Below are 16,276 nucleotides of genomic sequence, written 5' to 3'. Positions count from 1 at the left end.
CATGTACTGACAGCCCTGGGACCTCACGATGCCATGCTCCTCCTGGGCACAGACAATAAAGCTTCTTGGAACCTCAAAAGGTCTAGAAACCCTTGGATGACCTTATCTAGAAGCAGAGTGCCTGGCTCTTGTCTATGGGGATAAAGAGCTAACTCCTTATCAGTCCTTTACACTTTTCAGGGTGAGTTTTGATAAGTGGAAAAAGGCATTCAGAACCTAAGACTGTGCTACGGGCAGGCAAGACCCAGAGGGCCCTGGGCAGCTTCAGGAAACGGGGGGCATAAAAGAGAAAGTCTGCCTCCTTTGCAGGAGAATTGGTTTTGCCCCTCTTATTATAAGAGACATCTTTAAAACTCCTTCTCTAAAGAAGTAGGAATAAGGATGAAACTGATCAAGAGGCCCTGAGAACGTGCAGCTGTGGTACGTGGAGGAAAAGAAGCTCCAGGGCCACAGGAAGCCCGTGGAAGCCGCAGCCAAAGGCCGCGAGCTCCTGCGGAGAGAAAGCTACTCTGCGCAGGAGGTCAAGGTCGGGACGGGAACGAGCATCCCGGATCTGCTTCCCAATTGCACCCAGCCTAACGAAAAAAGTACCACCATTCTGAGTCATGTGACCTGATTTTAAAATATTTTATTACATAATCTTTTCATGGCACCATCAGGAGTAACAGAAAACGTTATTCCTAGTTCCTAACCACATCCTGAAAAATATACATTTTTATTTATATATTTATATCAATACTCCACCCCTATCCCACAATTACACCACCTATTATAGGTCTTTTGTTTAAAGCAGGAAACTATTCTCTCAAGTAAGAAAATATATATGGAAGCTAAGTGAAATAATGGTTAGAGTGAGTGGGGACGGCATGGTTGAAGGGGCAGGGAGGAAGGGGCGAAGTCCAGGGAGGGCGGGACGCATCACCAGGGTCCAGCAGAGGTGGAGAAAGACAGTGTATAAAAAGGCAGCGTCAGGCAGGGGGGCTCTGGTGTCCTTGGTCCATTAGGAGATGGCCTTCGCCTCAGGAAGGAAGGCTTCCCAGTACTTTGCCAGCTGCAAAGAAGTGGGGACAGTCAGCAAGTGCCCCATCTAGTGGCAGAGCCTGAGCCTGGGAGGGGAGCAAGCAGAGACGGTTGCACCTCCGACACCCAAAGGGAGGCCAGAGGGGAGGTCGAGCTGAGGACATGGCCAGGCTAAGAGCGGACCTTGGGACAGGCTGGCTAGCCAGCCACACTGCCTGTGTGTCTCACCAGACCTAGGATAATCTCCAAAGACAGTCTTGGTTCTGCCCCGGAGGGGGGGACCCCTGTGGGGTCCACGGCTCTGCCCAGCTCAGTCAGCACCTCACAGCAGGGCCGCTGTTCCACACACTGACCAACGCCTCGGCCGCAAGAGCGTTAGGTGGTATCCGGGGGTCAAAGGGAGAGGAGAGTTGGGGTTTGTCCTTAAAAACTCATTTTAATTTTAGGATTAGGGCAACCCTGCTTAGCAAAAGACCCTATTGGATGCTCCATGGTAGAGCAAGGGGGACTACTTTTAATTATTGATCACAGAGGGCAGAGCTGCCCCCCTGTGCCTCCCCACCCCCCTGCAGGGCCAGCCAGTTCATCACAAAGCCACCAGCAGGCAGCTGGCTGTGGGGTGCGCTGCAGGGGAATGGCCTGCGAGACTTACATACCTGCTGCTGTGAGTACAGGAGTGTCTCAAGGTACTTGATCACATGGGTTTTGAAGTCCTTTGATTTCTCTTTCTATAGGAGACAAGATTCCACACTGAGCACTGACCACCGAGACAGCTGATCTCCCCCACCCCCACCCCGAGAGGACAGTGTGATTGCTGACTAAGGCCAAACACAGCCTCAGGAGGCAGAGCCAGCAGCAGAAATAGCTATAATTCCCAGGCGAACTGCCTCTGCCAAGGCCTTGCGAGGCTTTCTGGCATGGCAGGGTGTGGGGAAAGGGAGACAGGACAGGGGACCGGAGGGTACATGACAGCTGCAAGCTTTATTTTGAGTCTGTTCTAGTTCTGCAGCACACCCCCTTTGCCTTAGGAACAAGCACGCAGACATGACCACGAAGATATGACGACAGACACACAATTACACACGGCCACACCTCTTCACAGCAGCTGCCAGGTCCCTGGCAGCTCCACCCGTCTCTCCACTCGACGAACCCACCCACCACCAGAGCCGGCACTGCGCACTATGAGGAGTAGGGCCACTGCACCTCAAACCGGATCACTTCCTTTCGGACCACAGTTGAGATCCTTTCAAAGTCCCTTTCATACTGAGTCACCCGAGCCTCCCACTGGGAACAAAGAAAAGAGAATCAGTTAATGTTATGGTACTATTGTTAGTCTTTGCCTTTAGACAGCAATTCTATGTATGAGACCTCAGTTGCTCATTAGGTCTGTCTGTCTGTCCCTCTGGGCAAGGTCAGACCCCAGACAGGGACTCTGCAGGAGGTGCCTGTTACCCCAGGCCAGTCCAGTGTCTGGGAGAGCTTGGGCAATTCCAGAGCCTCTGGCTGAGGGACTCATCAACGAGGCTGGGGGCCCCAGAGAACCGAACCTAATTCTCACCAGCGGTCATATCTGAACTACCTTGGAGCTTTTCAAGGACCCAGCCTGGACCCTCCCAGCAGAGCTTCTAACCAGACAGGGCTGGGTGAAATGGTAGAGAAGAAGGGGGCCAGGCCTCACAGTGAGCCTGGACGCCTGCACTTGCTCCCTTCAGACCCCGTCCTCTCTCTCGCCTGTTGTGGACTTCTGAGCATCTGGGTGGGATGGGACCGGGCTCACTCAGAAAGCAGTGGAAGCCCTTGGGGCCTCACCTCTACAATCTCGTCCTTGGCCTGCTGCAGCTTGTCAGGCTTGTTGGCCCACAGCAGCCGCGCCTCGGCCTCCCGCTTCTTCTGCAGTGTGGCCTGGGCGTCCTGCCAGCGCTGCCAGGTCTTCATGCGCTGGTCGAAGGCGGCCTGCGGGGTGCAGTGTCGGGAAGAACACAGCCAGCCCTTCAGGAGCTCCACTGGCTCTGCAGCTGTCCCAGCAGCTGGGCCAGGGAAGCACTAGCAGGGACAGGTTTCCCAGCCGAGTGTTAGTGCCCAGCTGAGGTTTAATGTCAAAAAGCACAAGCTTCGGTAGGACTCATCTCCAAGCCTCCAGTGGGCTGGTGCCGTGCAGCTTCATGCCACTCCCAAGGCTGGAAGGCTGGGAACGGTGGGCGGTCTGATGCCAGTGCCCAATTCCACAGCTTCCGAACGGCCTCAGCCCAGCAGTCAGTCCCCGAGTCTACACACTTTTCCTGAGTGCCTGCCACAGGCCAGGAAACTATGAATACACATGGCTCTGCTTTCATGGAGTTTACAGTCTAACAGAAAAGACCAACATCATATTGATAATTACCAGTAAGTGCCCTGGCTGGTGTGGCTCAGTGGGTTGAGCACAGGCCTGTGAACCAAACGGTTGCTGGTTCGATTCCCAGTCAGGGCACATGCCTGGGCTGCAGGCTAGTTCCCCAGTGGGGGGTGAAGGGCACACAAGAGACAACCACACATTGGTGTTTCTCTTCCTCTCTTTCTCCCCTCCCCTTTAAGAATAAGTTTTTAAAAATCTTTAAAAAATTACCAGTAAGTAATTGCAAGTATGCAGAGTTCAGAGAAAACACGCACGGTACTGTAATAAAACTGGGGACCTAGCTAGCCTGGGAGATACACCAGGGAAGGGCAGTATGAGAAAGCAACCTTTAAACTGACACCTAAAGGGTGTACAAGGTGACTTCCCAGCTCATTAAACACTTCAAGCCCCCAAAGAGACACGCCGCCCCCTTCACCCCACCCACGTGCTCAATCGCTTTAGGTGATCCCCCAAGAAGCTCCCTGAAATCCACTCGATGGTTTTCCCTGAGTCCAGTCCCCTGACCAAAATCCACACTTCCAGAGGACAGCCCCCTGGCTTTGCAGGCTTCAAGGGACAGCCTGGAGGAAAGGTCTGTGCCAGGGGCGAGTCTCTGCCTGGTCCATTTGTTCCCTTCCTGCCAACTTCCCCGGCTGTTTTCTAAGCCACTTTAGTACAGGGTTTTGCCAGCCACCAAATTCACTTCCCCAGCAGTGCCATTGGGGCTCACTTGAAATTTTTTAACAGCTCACAGTCAAAGGCTTAAGCAAAGGGTGACCTCATACCCAAGAGTCAATCCTACCGTCCAGGCTCACAGTGGTATAGCCCGGATTCTGGGAAGAGCAGAAAGAGACATCGGCTCACATCTCTCATCGCACCACCCGCTCATGGTCATGAGGGTGGGGGAGGGGAGTCTCAGAGGACAGCCCGGCTTACGGCTGTGCACTCTGAGGTGCGCTGCCCTAGCATCTGGGGCCCTAGGCCAGGCCGCCTTCGTGCAGGTCCATACTGGACGCCCTGCCTGGGCGTCTCATCCACACACCGCGCTCTCCAGGGACCCCAAACAACGCTGCTCTCTGACAGGCTCCCCAAAGAGTGCTCTTCCCTGGGATGGCTTTCCAATCTACGTAGTCTGACCAGTCCCGAGAATTCCAGAGCAGGTTATTTTTCCAGCTTCTTATCAGTCTGGAGTTAGCAAACGAAACAGCACAGGGAGAGGACAACAAGAAACCCACAGGCTCTACTCAGCAACTCGAGCACAGAGGCAGCCAGAGCCCTGGGAGCAGGCGGCTCCTGACACACAGGCGCTCCCTGGTCGGGACGTGCTGGGGATGGGAAGTGGAGGTGGCTCTGTTCCAGCTCAGAGGCTCACACCTACTGGTGCCAAGTTGGATCAGGGGCAGACTTAGGCCCTTATAGGGGCAGGTGCCAGGCTCTCTCTTGGCTCTTTCCTGTCTTGGGGAGTCACACAAGGGCTAATACCCCTGCTCGGGGAAGCTTTCTGGGCTGTTTGGAAAGGCCATGGGAAACCAGACTGTCCTGGTCACAAAAAGAAAAGGGGAGGTGCGCGACCCCAGGGCGGCTGCAGCGTTGTTACTGGCGGGGTCACCGGTGGAGTCAGCACAGCACACCAAGGGCTCCGGTGACAAGTTCTCTCAGCCCCCGGCCACACTCCTTCATGCAATGCCAAGACGGCTCCGTGTAGTTACCTGGCTGCTCTCACTGAAGGACAAGGGGAAGCCAGCAGAGCTCTTACCAGGGCAAAACCACCGCTCACTGCTAGGGAGGCAAGGCCCACGGGCTGAGGAAATCATGGCTTCGGGGCCAGGACAGCAGGTCTGGATAAGCCTTGCTGGAAGAAAGGAGCACGGTGGACGCTGTCCAGCGTCAACAATAGGAGGGGGCTACTTGGAAATTTCAGAGTGGGCCTCAAAGTGACTTCGTGGTGACTACCTCACAGCTAAACACATTTCTGGGTTCACAGGTACCTTCTCTCTTGAGAGCAGAAAAAGTTACACCTATTTTGAAGTACAGTAAGTGAAACTTTCTTGGGAACAGAAAGAGTAAAGGTAAGACAAATTAAGTCAAGGGGAGGAGAAAGAGGAAAGGAAACGGGAGCTTACTCGGACTATGGCCAGGAGGCGAATGTAGTCACTCAGGAGCTCAGCAAGGAGGAAGAAGTCGCTGTTGGCCTGCTCCTGGTGGAGCTGCTCGATTTTCTCTTCCACCTCAGCCAGCTGGGAGAGCGCCCGCGACAATGCTGTGTTGTCCTCCGAGCTCCCCAGCATGGCCAGACTCTTCGCGAACTGGGCTGTGTTCAGTGCTAGCTCTGGAAGGAGGAAGACAGCAGAGGCCTCTCATCTCACAAGGAAAAGGGATAAGTCAGCTGGCACTGCAGGCTTTGCAACCCAGTCACACCACAGCCAACTGAGCCGGAAATCGACGGGGAAGGCAGCGGACACGGCGAGTCTCCCCAGTTTGGTCTGCCTGCAAAAGGCAGCTCCGGCTCTCCTGACGAGCCAGAGCCCAGTCAGTACAAACAGGCCACAGGAACGAGTCTGATGATTTGGTTACAGCTCATACTAAGCAACCTGTCTGCATGAGTGCACGGTGTGCACACACACAGTCCTGTGCATTCCAGCTGGGGCAAACTTTTTACATGAAGGGCCAGAACCTTTAAGCTTCATGAGCCACCTATAGTCTTACAAATGTTCTCTCTTCTTTCACTCATCCCTTTAAAAATGTACAAACCATTTCTGGCTCACAGCAATAGGCCCTGGGCCCAATCTGGCCCACAGGCTGGGCTCTATTTTGCCAACCCTCACACTGGTCTCATTCTAATGGTTTTTGTCTGTTTCGATTTCTGATGATAAGCATGCTTTTAAGACAGAGAAGAAAAGCATTCAAACTTGGCACAATTCACAGGCTCTTTAAGCAAATCCCACCACAGAAAAGCCAGGAAGGGTTAGGCGATGTATCTGATTTCCCTCCATTTATAAATTGCCTGTTTGACTGTGTAGCTAGAGTGTGTGACATCATTTTGTGGATAAAAGCCACCAACTCAAATTATATCAACAGAAGCCCATGCCCCAGGCTTGGCTGTGTCTGGATGGAGTCCCTGTGCCCCTCCAGGTGGGAACTACAAAGTCCACAGTGGCGAGTCACATTTCCTGCCAGGAGACGCAGGGCATATCTTTTCCATCAGAACATCAAGGACTAGGTGGGCTGAGAGGCTTGGGAACAGCATGCCCTCCCATCTCCAGTTCACTGGAGTCACCCACTTCCCCAAGCTCCAAGTGCATTCCAGAGGCTGTTACCTTTCCTATGGTTGACTAGAGTCTCTACAACGGCATGCAGTTTCCGTAAGCGCTGCTCCTCACACTCTACCTCCTGGAGCTTCTCCTCGAACCACTGAAACACAAGCCCAGAGCTTTAACTGAGGCGACTCACATGGCACGGAACACAGTGGCAGTGTTTTAAGAAGGGGGCTGAATTATCAAAGAAAGTCTGTGCTTTCAGAAATTTCAGGACTCCTCAGGGCTTCCCACCCACAAGCCTGAGGGTGTAGGGGAAGCTGAGGCGTGCAGGGCTACTCACAATGTCTGATTCATTCATCTTGATGGTCATTTTGCTGACCGCATCTGTGGCTTTGTTGAACATCTTGAGGAGACCAGCGCCACTCAATGTCTGGGTACCCACAGCACGCGGCAGCTACAAGACCAAGAAGGCGGGATGGGAAGTTATCAGTTGCCCCTATTTGAGGCTCAGAAGCATTAATGGCCATCAGATGGCATGAAAAAAACTTGCCAAACAAATTATTCCAACTGTAGGTTTTTGATTTCAAAAGCAGACAAATCCATCACCAGCATGTACAGAAAGAAAAACCAAAGGACCATGCTAAACTGAATCAGCAAAATATTTTGCTTTTGACATTGTATGCAGAAAGCAGAGTGTGAATGTCATGTGTCCAGGTGACCTCATCTGAGATTGTCTGACCGCCCAGGCATGAAGCACTTAGATAACAAGTGTACTGTTGTTAGAAGTCGGACGTTCCCTCGGACATAAGGTGTTGAAAGACTTTGATGTTGTGCTGTGATTCCATTTGGACTACCCCCCCCATGATTAAAGATCCAGGGACAGAAAATTATTTATTAACATTGAGGCTTTTAGTGATGATGTAACTAAGCCAAACAAGCCAACTATTTAGAAACAACTTGACTGGCCCAGTCTTTCACTACTTTCCCACGGCATGGACAGGACGCTGAAGAATCTCTACGCCCAGCACCCCGTGCTGAAAACCCAGACTTAGTGCTCACAACTCTCAGGGCAGCAGAGTTCCATCTGGTGCCGTTTGGAGCCCGCAGGGGATATCTGGCTACGTGTGGAGGTAATTTTGGTTGTTAAAACTGGGAAGGGGCTGCTACTGGCTTCTAGTGGATGGAGCCTGGGATGCACAGGACAGCCCCTCACAACAAAGAGTGACCCGACCTAAAGTGTCAATAGTGCCCCTGTTCTAGTCATGCAAAGTGGTGGTAAGTGGGGGGGAAGCAGAAGAACGGGTTTAGGAGTCCCAGAGGAGGAATGAAAAGACCTAAAGTGTTAGACAGAATTTTTAGTTAAAAAGCTCCATTTTGAGGAGGAATACCCATATACTTAGTAGAATTTCCTTCACTTGAATACTATATATGAAAATTAAAGGAAAATTTAAAAATAAAAACAAAATGAAAAATACAAAATGATGGTTCCATCTTTTCATTTATTTACTTCTAGTTTTCTTCCCTATGAGATATAACATTGTTTTGTTCCAGGGCTTCTTTTGATCCGTACTGACTGACGTGTTTCTATAGCTGTATTTTCACGTTTTACTTTTTATAATTCTTTTAATATGTGCTTGTAGCAAATGTATATAAGCATTTTGTATACATCCTGCTTATGATGAGAATAAAGCATTTGTTGTGATATGTTTTACTTAATTCTTCAATTGTTAGTAATTGGGTTATCTCTAATTTTTCACAACCATGAATAGCCTACACATAGCCTGTAAAGAAGGACTGTCCACTGAATCAGTCTCTGGCTACATGGCATGTCTGTGGTTTGTGGTTAGGGGTTTTGGACCAATGACCCTCAGCTCCTGGCACAAAAAATGTATTCAATCTGAGCCAAGTAGCAACTTGTGAGAGGCAGGCCAAGGACTCGCCACACAGACCACGTGCTGACGCACGTGGTGCGACAACCAGTCGCTGTGGTGCGACAACCAGTCACTTCCGACTACAGGCAGAGTTTCTCTTCTTTCAAAAACTAAAAAATATTCATTGCTCTTAGGGGTTTACAGTGAACTAAAATATAGTCTGGTACTAGCCTATATGCATGTTAACTGTTCAAATATTTGTTGAATGAACTAGTTTTGTTTTACCAGGGACAGCTATAAATTAGGAAGCCCAGTTTGTACAATACTAACCTCTTCTTTTTCTAAGAACTCCCTGACATCAGGGTCCTGTAGCATGGTGGGGTGGTTCACAATCCTCTGCAGGTACCTGTGGGGTGAGCAGTCAGCTGGTCAGTCAGGCCGGCCCATGGGCTTGCATATTGTGCAGTGCTGGCAGGGTTACAAGGTGTTTCATTGCTTTCAAATGTCCTCAGATAAGGGACCTAAGTATGACTCTGCTTGTAAGCACATTAAGTTCATGCTCTTCACCTTTCTAAAAGGGGAAGAAAAACAACCGGGCAGAAAGAGACCGCAGAGTCATGCATATCTGACTGGCCCAGGACAGCATGACCACCTGCCGGCTCCAGACGGGAAAGGACAGCTGACGCGCCGCTCCTGAGCCGGCAGGTGAGAGACTGGGGCAGGTCAGACGTGACGTGAAGGTGTGTCTTCACTCGCCCAAGCCGCTCATCTCTACTAACTCCAGTGAACGCCTCGGAATTGAGTCCGAGGTTTCAGCTCCTCACTAGCTCTCATGTTATTCGGGAAAATGGCTGTAGGGCACACACCTTTCTAGAGCGGCCCTCCGTTTTTCAAGAAATTCTGCAGAAGAGGAATCTTCCTTTCCAACTTTTACTTTCGTCATTCCTGAAATGGAATTTAGAAAGCAGAAATCATCAAAAATCATTACGAAAAGAATAAACCTGTGAAAAGAGCCCACAGGAGGAAAGGCAATGAGAACAGGGCCGCTTCTGTGCCGCGCACACGATGTAACAGAGGCTCGCTGCAGGACAGTCATTGGTTCAGTTAGGGCTCAGGTGCTGAAGGTTCCAGATTCTGGGACTAGCAGAGTCTGTGTTTGCCGGAAGGGCCGTGAGACTCTGGGCACAGATCGAACATCAACTAAAGGGAAGGTGCTTCCCCCCACCTCGTACCCCAACCCCCCCTGCCCCGACTTACATTTCAAGTTGGAAGGAACAGCAACAATTTAAGTTCCCTGGATACCAGTACAAACACCCCCGCCACACATACATCTACGGAAGCTAACACCAGAACCTTCCACTACACTCAAGGAAAGAGAACACATCAAAACTTGCTATTTCTCTAGACCTCATGAGACTTACGGGTAAACACTGGAAACGTTTCTTTTCTAACCACAAGACTCTACACTGTTATATAAAGTTTCATAAAAAAATAAAGATTCAATAAAAAATAAATAAAGGGAGATAGAAATGTGTACAATAAAACTTAATCAAGTTTAAAAAAGTTTCATATACTAAGTACAAAGTATGCTGAAGAAGAATGCAGATAAAAAACCCCGAGCAGAATTCAAGACCACAGGCTTACCTATCAGGCTCTTCTCGGGGGGAGGAGGGACAATGAAGCCGTTCGGAGAATGTTTCTCTGAAAGTTTCTCATAAAGACCCAGAAAGTCACTAAATCTTCGTTTCACTGCAAATTGCTTACTTCTGAATACTGGTAAGCTTGTCTTGGGGACAGAAAAAAACAAGGAAATTTCATTCTAAAGAAGGATGGAGGAATATCTTGAAGGTCACCCAGCTGATGTCAAAGGATGTCATTTCCCAGATCCCTGTCTTAGCCACCTGGTAAATAACTTTCTCCAAGGTTGAGATTTTAAAACTGTTTTGAATTATAGCCCCTCTGGCTGTCCAGAGTCTATGGAGCTCTTCTCAGAACAATGATGTTAAGATTTTATTTATTTATTTTTAGAGAGTGGGGAAGGGAGGGAAAAGGAGAGGGAGAGAAACATCGATGTGCGAGAGATACCATACATCGACAGGTTGCCTCTTGCATGCCCCGCACTGGGGGCCTGGCCAGCAACCCAGGCTTGTGCCCTGACGGGGGAATCGAAATGGCAATGTTTTGGTTCGCAGACCAGTGCTCAATCCACTGAGCCACAACACACCAGCCAAGGCAGAACAATAATTTTAAATGCATAAAATATATAGGATGACAAAAGGCCACTCATTAAATTCCAACATCCACTTTCATCCCTAGGTTGAGAACCTTTGCCCTAAGGGATCATGTCGAAGTCTAGTATAAAGCTCGAGTTCTATGGTCACCTACAACCTGTTCATCCTGCACTGACTTATTAAGGGTATTAGCGGTTAGAATTAAAGCCAAGAAGATTAAATAGCGCTTCTAAGGGGGAGGATCAGATGAAGTGTCTATTCTGTGGACACTTTAACCCCTAAGGTGTCATGGGATCTACAACTTACAGGAGACAGACACCTTGACTGCTGTGGCTCGGTGGTTGAGCACTGGCCTGCCAAACAGGAGGTCACTGGTTCGATTCCTGGTCAGGGCACATGCCTGGGTTATAGGCTTGTCCCCAGTTGCAAATAGGCATCAGTGTCTCTCTGACACATTGATATTTTCTCTCCCTTCCTTCCCCTCTCTAAAAATAAATAAACAAAATCTTTAAAAAAAAAAGAGGAGGCAGAGACACAAGATAAAGGAGACATCTAGTAAAAAAGATTAGGCCTACATCATAACGAGAGACCATTTGCCACTCACTAGGTAAGCAAACCGTAAAGAGGCAGGCCTTGCCAGTGACTGGCAAGAAAAGGTATCAGTGGGGACTTTTACACCTGCTGATGGCAGCACAAATTGGTGCAAAGACTTTTTTTAAAGTCTGTATTACTTTTCTTCAACATCTGCCTGACCCAGGGGAACCACTCCTGGCTCTAGGCCTTAGAGAAGCAATTCTGTGCGTACACTAGGAGACACGTGCAAGAATGTTCCTAGTTCATCACTACAGAGACTGGAAATATGCCAAAGAGTCACAACATGAAAACAGATAAATGTGCTCTAGTCACACAGGGGACTGACTACAGCTACACACAACAACGGTTGCTCTGGGAAACAGCGCTAGCAGAGAGCACTATTTTCAGCATGGTGACATTTTCATGAAATTCAAGAACAAAGCAAAACAGTATATTGTTTAGAGATACATATATGAAGACTTTTTTTAATAAAGGAGAGAAGACTCAGGAGAGCAGTCACCTCAAAGGTGTGAGGCGGGGGTATGATGGGGAAACACGCAGGTGATTCAGTGGTACTCATCTTAAGAACGATGGTAAACTCGGGGCTTCATTTTTTTATGCTTCATAATCTGCACACAACACTGTGTAAGTTTTGTATGCACTAATGTTATATAAAAAAGGAAGAGCAGACCTGAGGGGCAAAAGGTTAGGGAAAGTATTAAAAGCAGCTCTACGAAGGAAATCTCAGAACTGACAATGTTTAAACAGGCAGCACACAGTTTGGGGCAATCCAGCAAACGAGCTCTAAGCCACACAGTTCTTCAGAGGGACAAGACTATGCCAGATACACTCACTGCATGTCTAAACAACACTTACAAAGTCTCACACTGAAGGGTTAGCTCTCTGGGGGAAAAGTGGAAAGGTTCAGATGAGATTAGCAAGGGGATGCAGGCTTGCTCCATCTTGAGTAAACTTGAAGGAAGATGTTGGCAAAGAAACTAAAGAAATATCCAGAAATAATCTGAATGATGACCTCCTTGGTATAAGCATACAGTCCATTGAGGAAGTCATGAGCAGGGGCACCTGGACTCACCTGAGTTGTAACTTTGTAGGCTACATAGGCATTCATACCGTCCCCTGTGGGAGAACGAGAAAGCAGCAGAGTGTTATTCTGTAAGCCAAGGCAGTGCTAATCTTGTTAGCATTTGACCGGGAATCATGAGCCACAGAAGCCCAGTGTAAGAGGGGACACTTGTTTCATCTCCAAGCTTTCTATACCATCCTAAGTTCAGTTCCTACTTTGCCTCAGGGCATCCATGCATTTCACACCCCAGGGATGCTGGCTGGGCCCCAGTTTGAATTAGACAAGAGTCAGCTCCCTGTTCAGAGCCAGGCTCCATTTATGCCCTCCACAAAGTGGCACTGGATCCCAACAATCCATCGGTTGTTACCATGCCAATATTTGGGCTGGCTGCACACATCTGTCTAAAACCAAACAATCCTCTTGCTGTATAAAACAGGAGGAGGAGAAGGAAGCATCTGATGTAAAAGGAAACAAGTAGTTCTACCCTAAGCTAGCTCGGGGCTTGGTTTGCTCTTTCAGAAATGCTGTCAGGCACCCCACTGGCGCCAGGGGACATGGACCTCTCTCATCTATCATGTCCACCCTGAGCACAGGGCCTGGCCGGAAGAGACTTCGGCTGCCTGATGTCACACCCATCTCCTTTTCCTGGAGTGACTGTTTTTCTGAAATGACCTTTGTTAAGTAATTTAGGATTCAAGCAACTGTTTTTCTCTGTATTAGTGTCCTGACCTATGCCACTCAGGGACGTAAAGGCACCTCCAACCCTGAGCCCTGAAAGGACATGCACCGGGCTGTAGACAGATACAGCTCCACTGCTGGACTCTGGTGTCTGGGGTTGCTTTTGTTCCTTTTCTCCCCACTTCTCGGTTCTTCCCCACACCAAACAGGAAATCAGGCCGACAATCACTAGGTGCTCAAGCTCCTGAATTGGTGCTGTGGGAAGGGCCCAGGGAAGAGGGTGTAGCATGGGATCCGCAGGGTCACAGACCACAGCTGGTCTCAGTGAGGTCGCTGGGGAAAGCACACAAGGACCCTGGAGATTGTGCAGGAATAGCGGGTTTGCTTCCTCTACCTCTCCATCCTTTACCAACAGCATGTATAAAACGGAGATTATATACTAAGCTTTAGAAATTACTTTACACCAATTACTGCTGTTCTTTCTCTTCCAAACCATGCTACTGCATTGCCTAAGACCACTAACAATGCTTAACACTGATAAAAGGAAAAAGATATCTAGATTTACTTTATAGAAAAAGTATTCAAAACTTCATTCAGAGTTGAATGGTTGTAGTCAAATATTCAAAAGGTCAGTCCCATAACCTAGAGCCTTCAATTAGGGAAAGGTCTCAGTGCAGATGCACATAAAACACAGTAGCAAAGCAGGATCTTCAGACACTTTGCCTGCATATGACCTCTCTCACTGAGGAAATGTGTGAGAAAAGGGAAATAATTTCATGTACAGAGAAAGCTCAGAAGATACAGAAATGGGCAACTAATACAGCAGTTTTAAATTTATATTAATTTACTCCTGGCTGGTGTGGCTCAGTGGATTGAGCAAGGGCCTGCGAACCAGTGTCACCAGTTAAATTCCCAGTCGGGGCACAGGCCTGGGTTGTGGGCCAGGTCCCCAGTTGGGGGTGTGCAAGAGGCAACCAACAGATGTTTCTCTCTCTCCCTTTCTTCCCCCTCTCTATAAATAAATAAACAAATAAAATCTTTAAAAATATAAATTTACATTAATTTCCTAAATAATTTCAGAAAGTTGAAGACAAATTATGCAAAGTACCAAGGCTCTAAAAAGCATGTCCTGGTAGAAGTAAAATTCCAATTTATTTAAATGTGTATGGGAATGAGAAGCACATGTTGAATAAACAGCCCACACAAATAGGTGTTCTTATTCAGATCAGGCCTTGAATATGAAAATGCTTTAAGCAGCTGCTTTCTTGGCTGAATCTAGATTCTTGACTAAGAATCTAGACTATGGTTAAGGGGATAAAGGCTTATCCTGAAAGTGATTTGTATTGAAATAAATCTGATCCATGTGATATTTAAATTACGGGTTGAATTGTGTTCCCTAAAAAAGATATGTTGAAAGTCCTAAACCTCAGTATCTCAGAATGTGGCCTTATTTGGAAATTGGTCTTACTATACTCCCGTTGTTTTAATCCACCCCATTCATAGTATTTCGTTATGGGAGCTCTAGGAAACTGATACACTGCCTTCCTCTCTTGGTTCAAACATCATGACTTTAAAACACTACAACTTTTTACTGATAATTTATCTTATTCTGGCTAGGATTTAAAGCAGTTAATAAGTTGCTTAAAATCAATGTGCTTATAGAATATTCATAAACATTAGATAGGCCAGAGAGTATTTCAGATATGTAATCCAAAGTTCTGGTCCAAAAGAATGAAAAAGAAAAACAAAACAAAAAAACAAAACCTCCCAAAAACAGTGGGAAAAAAAAAGTTCCAGCCCAGGCTCTGGCAGGGACTACACTGTACCTGACAGGAAATCTATACCTCGCTATTGGTCCACAGTTTCCTCTGTTGTTGGATGAGGGAACTGTGTAAGATGCTTATAAACAGCTTACCAGTGCAACACTCTACGAAAAGAAAAACTCAACATTTTAATGACAAACTATTTTGGCATAAAGTCTGTCTACTTAGACTTTATAGATTCCTAGTTCAGCACAGACAGAAGGTTGGACACTGCATTCTTCCTCTTAACCGTACAAACACCACCCTCGTGGAGGACAAGGCTCCGCACAGCGTCTTCTGTCGGGGATTCATCTGAACAAGGAAAGAGGAAGCCTCTAGCTCCCTGCTCACTAACAGCTTTCCCAAGCATAGGATGTGGGAAGGCTATCTTAAACGTCCAAGTTCTGGCCAAAGCCAAATATTGTGCTTTTTGAAAATCTAATTTTAATTTGACCAAGATTCAACCTGGATCTTTTAGTCTTTACCCAAGAGAGATGCAGACCGCCCCCCTTCATCAGTATATCAAGGGTACATGATAAATGGTATATGATAAAAATTCCAAACCTCTTGAGGGAAAAATAAATTCAGTATCCCCAAATTGTAGAACACATGTTTTTTGGGTGTTTAAATGGAATTTATGATCTCAAAAGGGAATAAAAGGTCTCATCAACTCTGTGGGAGAAGGCAATGTTCAGATTTTAAAAAGGGAATTCTAATAGTATTTGATGTCTGATTTTTCTGCCGAAACCTACAAAAATGCTAAATACAGTGCTGGCTAACTGTTGTTTCTGGACTTAGAGGCACAGTAAGGAGTATAATTTTACAGGGAAGATCATGGTGAAATACTTTGCGATGGCTAGTTCAGCACTGGAGGTAACCATCTGGAAGTCAGCTAATGATGCTTTCCAGAGTACATCCTGACATGACAAGGAGTCACAAGTAACTTACCTATCTTCTCAGGATCAGTTATACCGACTGTCAAATCAAATTGGTCTTCCTGTTCTTCTTCCTCTAGCTTTTAAAGGGAAAACAATCATGAGAGTTGGTATAAAAAAGATTGCTAATTTTACCCTGTGTTAATCTTATACCAATATAATATCAAGATATATCCTGCCCTGGCCTGGTGGCTCATTAGATTGGAGCATCATCCCATACACCAAGGAGCTGCAGTTCAATTCCCAGTCAGGGCACATACCTAGGCTGAGGGTTCGATCTGATCCCCTGTTTGGGCGCATATGGGAGGCAATCAATTGATGATTCCTTTTCACATTCATTCTCTCTCTCTCTCTCAAAAAACAATAAACATATCCTTGAGGGAGGGTTACAAAAAAGGATACATCCTACTATGTATCAGTGTTCAGCTGTCCATTCCCAACAATCCTAATGAAC

At 47.5% G+C, this 16,276-nt stretch overlaps 1 protein-coding gene across 2 annotated transcripts in view; it reads right to left on the bottom strand.

Annotated features, from left to right (window-relative positions):
* Positions 1-610: 610 nt before the first annotated feature.
* Positions 611-16,276, bottom strand: part of SNX1 (sorting nexin 1) — a 36,237-nt gene continuing 20,571 nt past the window's right edge. For both annotated transcript variants that reach the window (XM_037054099.1, XM_037054098.1), the window contains exons 4-15: positions 15,836-15,902; positions 12,417-12,460; positions 10,164-10,305; positions 9,386-9,464; positions 8,850-8,925; positions 6,989-7,102; positions 6,709-6,802; positions 5,515-5,720; positions 2,830-2,973; positions 2,224-2,304; positions 1,677-1,748; positions 611-1,051 (exon numbers count right to left, since the gene is read on the bottom strand). In XM_037054099.1, coding sequence (XP_036909994.1) covers positions 1,001-1,051; positions 1,677-1,748; positions 2,224-2,304; positions 2,830-2,973; positions 5,515-5,720; positions 6,709-6,802; positions 6,989-7,102; positions 8,850-8,925; positions 9,386-9,464; positions 10,164-10,305; positions 12,417-12,460; positions 15,836-15,902 — 1,170 coding nt within the window. In that variant the 3' untranslated portion in view covers positions 611-1,000. The remainder of the gene's footprint in view (positions 1,052-1,676; positions 1,749-2,223; positions 2,305-2,829; positions 2,974-5,514; positions 5,721-6,708; positions 6,803-6,988; positions 7,103-8,849; positions 8,926-9,385; positions 9,465-10,163; positions 10,306-12,416; positions 12,461-15,835; positions 15,903-16,276) is intronic.

The sequence above is a fragment of the Sturnira hondurensis genome, unplaced genomic scaffold, assembly GCF_014824575.4.
Source record: "Sturnira hondurensis isolate 20B ecotype Veracruz unplaced genomic scaffold, ASM1482457v3 Scaffold0008196, whole genome shotgun sequence".
Classification (NCBI taxonomy): domain Eukaryota; kingdom Metazoa; phylum Chordata; class Mammalia; order Chiroptera; family Phyllostomidae; genus Sturnira; species Sturnira hondurensis.
Note: the sequence above shows the minus strand (reverse complement) of the source record. Positions and strands in the feature narration are given on the sequence as shown.